The 9,090-nt window shown below is 35.3% G+C and overlaps 1 protein-coding gene across 12 annotated transcripts; it reads left to right on the top strand.

Moving 5' to 3' along the window:
- Positions 1–468: 468 nt before the first annotated feature.
- On the top strand, positions 469–5,721 carry LOC139856114 (UBP1-associated protein 2B-like). 12 transcript variants are annotated; one of them, XR_011761679.1, is made up of 5 exons: positions 469–1,957; positions 2,801–2,873; positions 2,999–3,050; positions 4,278–4,399; positions 4,965–5,721. XR_011761679.1 is itself a non-coding variant. In XM_071845349.1 (2 exons), the coding sequence occupies exon 1, from the start codon at positions 590–592 to the stop codon at positions 1,955–1,957; it is 1,368 nt and encodes a 455-aa protein (XP_071701450.1). In that variant the 5' UTR covers positions 469–589; the 3' UTR covers positions 2,317–2,788. The 12 variants fall into 12 exon arrangements, 3 of the variants coding, with proteins under 3 accessions (XP_071701450.1, XP_071701449.1, XP_071701451.1); XR_011761680.1 differs by lacking the exon at positions 2,999–3,050; XR_011761677.1 differs by lacking the exon at positions 2,999–3,050 and having other exon boundaries at positions 4,157–4,399.
- Positions 5,722–9,090: the final 3,369 nt, after the last annotated feature.

The raw sequence follows: 9,090 nt of genomic DNA, 5'->3' as shown, positions 1-9,090 counted from the left end.
TTTTACTAGATTGAATTTTTTCATAAAAGCTAAAAACTAATATCTTTAAAAGGTTGATGTTTGTATTGGGTAGTTGTAGGTTTTGATTTATTTGCTCCCTGTTTTCCGTTTTATTCTTTGGTGTTTTGTTTTACTTTTTATCATGTCTTGTTATGTCTTAGGTTGGTTTTTGTTGTAGTTGTGTTGTTTTTTCTCGATTAGAGTTCGTTCCAAAATAGTTATAGTTCTCTTGTTTTGTAGTTTAGTTTCGTTATGCTTTCTTTGTGCGAGATGTTAATCAAGTCGCTATTGTATCATGTTTTTAGAAGGACTTTGGTGAAAAGTCCAAGTTCAATCGTTTTTTTCGGGAAAAAATCTTATATTATTGCAAAATATTTGCCTAGCAACGTGCAATATTCTCTATTTTCTATTATCGTTATACAGGCGGTGTGGAGAAACACGTGACTGTACCATAAATTGCCCCCAATTTATTTATAACCCTAATTTAACAATCCATATATCCTACCCCTTTGAAACCCTAGCCTCCACTCATCTATTTTTGGTCTCTCTATCTGTACCTCTAAATTACGCTTAAAAAATCCTAATTTCAATGGCGAAAAAGCGAAAGTCTCGAACTTCACAACCAGCCGTTGAAGAACAACAACAACAAGAAGCAGTTCCAATGGAAGAACCTCAAATCAAGGAAGAACAACAAGAACATACTGCCATTAATGATGACGTCAACCAAACAGTTGAATTCGATGAAGAAGAAGAAGAAGAGCCAGAAGAGGAAATCGAAGAAGAAGAAGAAGAACCCGATGAAGAAACAGAAATCGAAACAAAAGCTGAATCTAACGGTGCCGGAGAACCAGGGGATTCGGAATTGGACGATGAACCGGTTGAGAAGCTTCTAGAACCTTTTTCTAAAGAGCAATTAATTTTATTACTAAAAGAAGCTGTTTCCAAGCACCCTGAGTTAATCGAAAGCGTTTCAAAGATTGCTGATGCTGATCCGGCTCACAGGAAGATATTTGTTCACGGATTAGGGTGGGATACAAACGCTGATGTTTTAATTAGTGAATTTGGCAAGTATGGTGAGATTGAAGATTGTAAAGCTGTGGTTGATAAAGTTTCAGGTAAATCGAAAGGTTATGCTTTTATATTGTTTAAACATAGAGCTGGTTGTCAGAAGGCGTTAAAAGAGCCTCAAAAGAAAATTGGTAACCGTATGACGTCATGTCAGTTAGCGTCTGCGGGTCCTGTACCCGCACCGCCACCGACTGTGGCTCCGGTATCCGAGTATACTCAAAGGAAGATATTTGTTAGTAATGTGGCTGCGGATATTGATCCGAATAAGTTGTTGGAGTTTTTCTCACAGTTTGGGGAGATTGATGATGGACCGTTAGGGTTGGATAAACAGACTGGGAAACCTAGGGGGTTTGCTTTGTTTGTGTATAAGAGTGTTGAAAGTGCGAAAAAGGCTTTGGAGGAACCTCATAAGATGTTTGAAGGACATACTTTGCATTGTCAGAAAGCTGTTGATGGGCCGAAACAGACTGGTAAGGGGTTTTTCGGACAGGGTGGTGGTGGTGGTGCTGGTGGGCATCATGGGCAGTTTGGTGCTGGTGCTGCTGGGCATCATCATCCGGCGAAGAAGGGTAAGTTTTCAAATTCAGGTGGTGGGCCCGGACACGGGCATGGTGGTCATATGATGGCACCTGCTGGACCATCTGGGTATAATCCTGGTGGGGTGCCACCTGCATTGACGCCTGCTTTGGGACAGGCGTTGACTGCTTTGCTTGCGACCCAGGGAGGTCAACTTGGGAATCTGTTAGGACTTGGTGGTCAAGGTGGGATGGGACCAGGTGGGTATGGTAATCAAGGAGGGGGAGGCTATGGTGGTCAAGGTGGCTACCCAAATCAACAAGGAGGTAATAGGCCGCCGGGTGGTGCACCTTACATGGGCCGTGGTCACTAGGTGAGTAAAAACTAACCTTTTTGTGAATGTGTAGTGCATTTGCCTTCAGTTGCTTGTGTGTTGTGTTTATATGCTCGTTAAATCAATTTCTTAGGTATAATCATGTGTGTATGTATATGTGCATGTGTATATATGTGTCCGTATGTGTTTATATGTATCACAATATCTAATGTGTAGTTGGATGGCAGACTACATTTGTATAAAAGCTTTATGTGCTTTTCTATATTTTGGTTTAGCTATTTACATTTTTTCATTAACTGATTTTATTGATAAAGATTGTTTGTCAAATTTGTAGATCAAATTTTGTAGTATATGTTTCAAACTTGCTCTTCAAACTCACGAACTGTATGTTTTTTCAGTTTCAGTTGGTAAACTCTTTTCAGCTGGGAATCCTGTTTTTGAAATCAAGATTTTATAATACAAATATTTATCGTGCAGATCTCATCATGTTTTAGTTTTCGACTCCCGCTGAATCTTCTCAAGTCTCGGAAAGTTATGCAAATGAAGTCTTTATTATATGTAGCAAAAAGTAACCATTTGCCCAAAGAGCAGATTTGTAAACCGTATTTCTCTATTTTCAGTTATTGGCTTTCAAAACAATGTAGTATTTTGACTTTATTATGTTCCAAAAATTGCGACTTTATTATGTTCCAAAAAATGCTTGAATTGGTGGACTTTGCTATGCCAAAAAGTATTATATTTTAAGTATTATTCACTTATGCTTGTACTTTTTATGACTTGTCTAGTTCTCTCTTATGAGTTTTATGTTGAGGTCACATCTTATTATTGGGTGTGTATGTTATTATTTGTATCAGCTAGTGTTTTTTAATGCTTGTATTCTAGAATGAGCTTGACGTTCAACTGGCCAGTGGTATTTGTATTGCATATACACTGCTGCACTGGTGGCCGTTTTCAGGTATTTTCTCTGTTACATGGCATGAACCCACACCAAAGTTTGGTTTTTTTACTTTCAATTAAAAGGGGGTTTGTAAAACCATATGACACAGTCTTTGATTTCCAAACTCACGCGTGAAAATGCAGATAGATGTAGGGGCTTTGGTTGGATTTTCACTTTTTCCTAACAGTGTGTGAGGTACGATGGTTTGGAATTTTTCAATGTGGTTCAAATTTTCTTATGTAACTTTGAAGGTTTAATTTTTATTTCAATTTGAAGATTTCTCAACCCTCTCAACCCCATATTCCTATTATTTACTTTTATTACGGAGTAAACCCTTTCAACTGTCAGATATATGCCCAAATCATTTCTTACATTCAGATGTGTCAAAATTTTCATCTTGAATAACTCTTGTAGCTTTAATTACCATTTATTTTCTGCTTGAGTGTGTTAACGCCTATGTGCACTTTTAGAAATGCAAATCACAAACTTTGTAGCTGGTGAGGTCTATAGTATAAAGTGAATTGGTATGATGGCTATTTTGTATATGGTTGATAACTATAATGATTTTGCACATTAACTAAACTACTCTTTTTACAAGTTTAATGGATATAATGGCATGTCTTAATCTTACAATGGTTAGGAATATTTCTTTATTTGTTGGAGTTTTCCTATTTTCCTACATCTTCTAAGAGTTGATATTGTTTTATTACTCGAAAAGAACCGGGATTTCATATATGACAGTTCGAAGCAGTACCCTTTTACATAATTACTTAAAATACTCCCAATAGTTTTGGTCGTAGTCTTATCTTTGACACAATAACTACAGTCTCTCTCTCAAGATGAGAATTTTGATATATTATACTGAAGCCACCTGTTTTCGTTTAAGGGATTTGTTGATCAATATTTGTATTTTCGTTAGTGCAAAATATGAACTTTATAGCTGATGAAAAGTCCAAAAATTTCAAGTTTTTGATTGATTTGATAGCTTTTTTTTTTTGTCATGGTTGCTAATGATAATGATTTACAATTTTTTTTTCCGGAAAGCAGAAATTCTTTAATGATTTACAATCTTTGTTAACTACACTTTGCTTTTACAGTCTTGTGATATAATGGTTGGTCTTAAGCTTACAGGGGTTAGGATTGAAATTATAATTTACTAACGTAGTCTTCCATTTGTCAACTGTTTTAAAGAGTGGTGGTTGTTATATGACTTGAAAAAAATCTGGCTTTTCAATACAACTGGTTCAAAGCTGTACTCATTATACTTGAACACTTAAAAACCTTAAAAGTTTTGGTCACAGTCTTCTCTCTACGGGCCAAATGCAACATACGGGCCCCTTTCTTGGCAAGGAATTTCATCATTTCATGTATTATGCTGAAGCTATATGAATGTGTTTGTGGGTTGACGTTGATGAAACCCAGGAATATATCAACAAAAGAAGAATATTACTCCGTATATTGACTGGAGCCTCTGAATGAAGAAGATAATACCGTGTTATAACTCCGTTTGATGATTGTGGAGTTAAAGAAGCCAGGGAGGAGAGGTATGTTATGTGTTCTTGTAGCTCTGTTGTTAATCCCTGTATATCAAAAAACCGCACACCTGATGTCTAGATGTGTTTACAAAATTTCTGCCATCTTTGTTAATTAACTTCAACTAAAAGCTTTACCATTCCCTTTTACCAAAGGTTTGTCAAAATTGTCATTTACAATGACCTTTTTTCCGTTATATACCTTTTTCGTCTCCGTTTTTTATATCCTTGATTCCTCATGTCTTATGTTTTAAGCCTTTAAACTTTTGGATGATGACGGTAGTAGGATTTTAGTCATAGTAGGAGTGGTGGTGGATTTGAAATGACGGTGGAGCTTATGGGTAATGAAGCAGAGTGGTAATATTACTGATTTGGAGCTCATGTTCCTGTGTTTTATAAATTCGGGTCCCCTTACTTTAACATAAATTTGAAAATTGAAATATTTTAATGAATAAAACCTTTTAATGTGAGTGGACATGACCTTTCTATGTTGTGTTCAACATGGGAGAATCTCAATTTTTCCTTAAACTGGTTTATTTCGTAAATGCACCTTTAAGGTTTATTATTAATCTTTTAGTGACCGAGTGGATTTGAGAACTACCAGCTGATTATGGAGAGGAATCGTTCTGATGTTTAGTAGCTTAAATCCAGACAACAGTGATATCTAAGAACCGTCCGCAAAAGTTACAGATAAAGTAAAACCATCTCTTAAACCCATGTCGGAGTAAACTTTATTTGTTATTGTTAAACCCTGCTGATAAAAGAGCATGGACTGATTGTGTATTGTTGGATTGTGAAGATCTGGTTTTTCCCGTATTTTTCCTTGATTTGATTTGAGCTGATACACATTGACATGAGGTGTGTCAGTGAAACTGAAGAATGGTTTGTGGCATGGGACTTTGGGACGTGACAAATATCCCTTTAATAAGATTGCAGAATGGATGTTTGCTACCGCACCATAAAGCGCATTATAAAGCTTGAAAGAAACGATTAAGTGTCATAAAAATATGGATGGGGATGTAGCGTTGGAGATTTTTCTTCAACATCTCTTTTTGATTCGTCTCTGATAAGGAGATATCGTTTCTTTCACCTTTTCATCATTGTACCTTAGAGCTTGAGGATGTGATTATGAGAAGTAGACTCTTGTAAGATATGCAAATTTGTTTATTAATGACTTCGTGCTTAAAAGAATTAATCAGACTGACAAAAAATTACTATTATTTTCATGTGATCATGCTCATGTCAATGAGGTAGACTAGTAACTTGCTTGATAGATTTATGTGGTTACACATAAGTTGACAGCGAACACTTTTAGAATGGTGGTGTATCTACGATAGGTTAATTGTTTTATGTTATTTTTCTTTCTATCCGTCGTGATATTTTTGTATATTTCTCTCGTCCCTAAAAGGAAAGTTAGCAATGACCAGAAAATTTTTAAAAGCAATTTATTCCATTTATTAGAGTTTTGGATATAAGACCTATTCGAGTTTCGGTTATAAGACCCGTGAAAGTGAATTTTTTTTTTTTTTTGGCACAAAACAGAAATTATATTGGATTAGATTAAATGATTTAGTCGAGTTTCGGATATAAGACGAAAAATCATATATGTTTAAACATATAACAATAACAAATACATAATTTAATCTTTTGTTTAATCACGTCAAATAATTTATGCATTTTCTTTTATCCCAAAATAAGTCACTTTATCGTTTAATTTATTCCAAAATAAGTATATACTTTCATTTCATAGGTATCCAACCATTTTGATTTTTTCCCACTTTATTTGTGTTGAATAATTTTTGAATTTTTGTCGTGTCAAATATATTATAAAATTATTTGTTATCATTATTGTTTTATATTAATTAAAATTATTAAAATTATTTTTTATAATAATAACTTTAATTAATATTTAATTAAAGTTATTATTTATTTTTTAATTAAAAGAAAAAGTAAAAAAAAAAAAAAAAAAAAAGTAAACAAGAATTGTATGTTATGTCGTTGGCCATATGGAATGAAAGTGAGCTTGAAGTGGGCCACTTCGGTTTTTATGTCAAGTTTAGAAGTCAAAACATCCGTGGTCTGGGCTGACTTATTATCTCTTATATCTTTTGAAAAAGTGTTCAACTGACAAATTTTAGATTTTAGCCCTTTGATCAGATTTTTATTACATGTGATTGAGTTTTTACAATCACATGTGATTAGATTTTACACGCATAATCACAAGCGATAGGGTTTACGATCACATGTGATTGACATGCAGAATCACATATTATTGAGATTTTACAATCACATGTGATTGACTTTTAGCGAGCGAGAGCATATGAACTTGAAATGTGATTTTTCGAATCAAACACTTTCAGGCTGTGATTCCTTCATCAAAGTTGTTCAAAATCAATCCATAAATACTCGTAAATAGGCCTGTGCATGGTACGGTTCCGTCTCAAACTAATTCGGTTCGGTTCCGTCCCGAGTCCCAAATTAATGAAAAAAGTCGTACCGAGGACCGTACCAAATAATCTCGGTTCGGTTCGGTTCGGTTCCATGATTTTCGGTTCGGTTCTCGGGAAAGAACCGTCCTACTGATTTATTTTGGTGTTGTATAGATACTCATATTATAGACAATCTGGCAAATTAATAATTGTCTAAGTATATAAGATTAGGAATATGATATACAGAAGATTGAGTTTTAACGTTTAAATAATATATTATAGTCAATTAAGATATTACACGAAAGAAGGAGCCAATTTAAGATATCTGTATTTCATTAACTTTTAAATAAGATGTACAGAAGCATGACTATTTCATTTTTTTTCGTACTGTTTTAAATAAGATAGTATATGTATTGTACTGGTAATAGATTAATTATATGTCAAGTATAATATCCATTATCCATTATAACCAATAAAGTAAATTAAATATAATATAATATAGATACATTGATTCAGTGATGAAGTTAATTCATAATAGTTTTCTTTGAAAAACTCAACTATATATAAATGGGGAGACTCCCAGCCAAGTCTAGAACACCAGGTTTATATGTAGTACAGACTTCAAATAAGTATAACAATTGAAAGCTATATGACCACAAGAATATAGACTCCAATCACTGAAATTTTTCCTGCATAGATGAACTAATAAAAGGGTCACCTTCCAGATGTCGAAAGCATCGACCCCGGTTTGAAACTCATAGGTGTGCATAGACCCGTACAGATGCAAGAATTTATTCATTAATGATTGAGTTTCGGTCCGGTATTTTTCCCGTTTTTTCGGGTTCGGTCCGTCCCGTACCGAAGACCGAAAAATATGAAATTTAAGGACCATGGACCGTACCGAAACTCCTCGGTCCGGTTCGGTTCCGGTCCGGTTCGATCCGGTCCTCGGTTTTTTCGGTTTTTTCCCGTACCATGCACACCCCTACTCGTAAATCATTAACTAAAGCTGAATCATCACATAATTCATGAATTTAATGATGAACACAAACCGTTGATTTTTCTCTCGAACCTTTGACATTGAAATTCGAATTCGTTTCTTCGATTTAGGAACCGAGTTTTTGCAGATAGTTTCACGATGAGATTTTGAACACTTCTACATTTTCACATTTCCTCAAATCGATCCTGATTAATCCGAAGTCCTAATCGCGTTGACTTTTTGAGGAACGAAGAACACGAATCAAATAGCTTCACATCTGTTGTTGTTGATTCAATTTGATGATAAATGAGGTTTAGGATTATGATATAGATAATGTATTTAAGCTTAATTTATTGTAAGAATCATCATGAGAACAAATCACAATTTGAAGGTGATGAAGAACGTACAATTACAATAGTTTATTTGAATATGAATATATTGAATTGTATTTTTTTACGACGAAAATATTAATATATATATATATATATATATATATATATATATATATATATATATATATATAAAGATCATAAAGATCCGATGGTACATACAGACGGCAATGATTGAAATTGTAAAGGCTACCTCTGATTGTCCAACAAACAATGGACGAAAACAATGATTGAAAGAGAGCTAGAGCATTGAAAATGTAAAGATACAACAAACGTACAACCATCAAACCTAAATCTAAACACAACATAAAACCGGGCACGTATCCAACGCCACAATCTACGCTACTTAAAAGCCGCACACTAAAATGAACGTCGGGCACTCCAGCAACACCTAACCCGAGGCCTGCAAATCAAAATAACCTCTCGTACCCGAGGAATCATATAACACTCCAAATCAGAGAACCACACGTTCGTCAAGTAAGATCAAAACCCCGTTCGAGCGGATAAAAGGACCCCGAGAGGATTACTTCAAAAAACATCAATTTACCATGGTCAACAAAGTCAACACACGCCGGCAACGACATCGATACCGCCCGAATAGACTCGACTACGGGAGTGTCATGAACACTACAGCGGACGGCAACCGAACAGTACAACGAATGACGTCAAACCAAAAGAGACCCGACTATCATCGCCGAATTTTCTGGGGACAATTACAAACCCACAGATTCCGCCAACCACAACCATCACTACAATAGGTCACCAGTAACACGCTTACGGCCGCTGGCAGCGTCATAAGTAATCTAAATCGCCATCAACCGCCGGCAGCCTCCGGTAGCCACCAGACAACCCGTCCTAGCTCAGTTCACGGCTGACAAAACCACCAGAAGCCGAGAGCAACCGCCT

Source organism: Rutidosis leptorrhynchoides, chromosome 6 (genome assembly GCF_046630445.1).
Source record: "Rutidosis leptorrhynchoides isolate AG116_Rl617_1_P2 chromosome 6, CSIRO_AGI_Rlap_v1, whole genome shotgun sequence".
In the NCBI taxonomy this organism is placed as follows: Eukaryota; Viridiplantae; Streptophyta; class Magnoliopsida; order Asterales; family Asteraceae; genus Rutidosis; species Rutidosis leptorrhynchoides.
The sequence above is the reverse complement of the archived record's forward strand: the minus strand, read 5'-3'. Positions and strand labels throughout refer to the sequence as shown.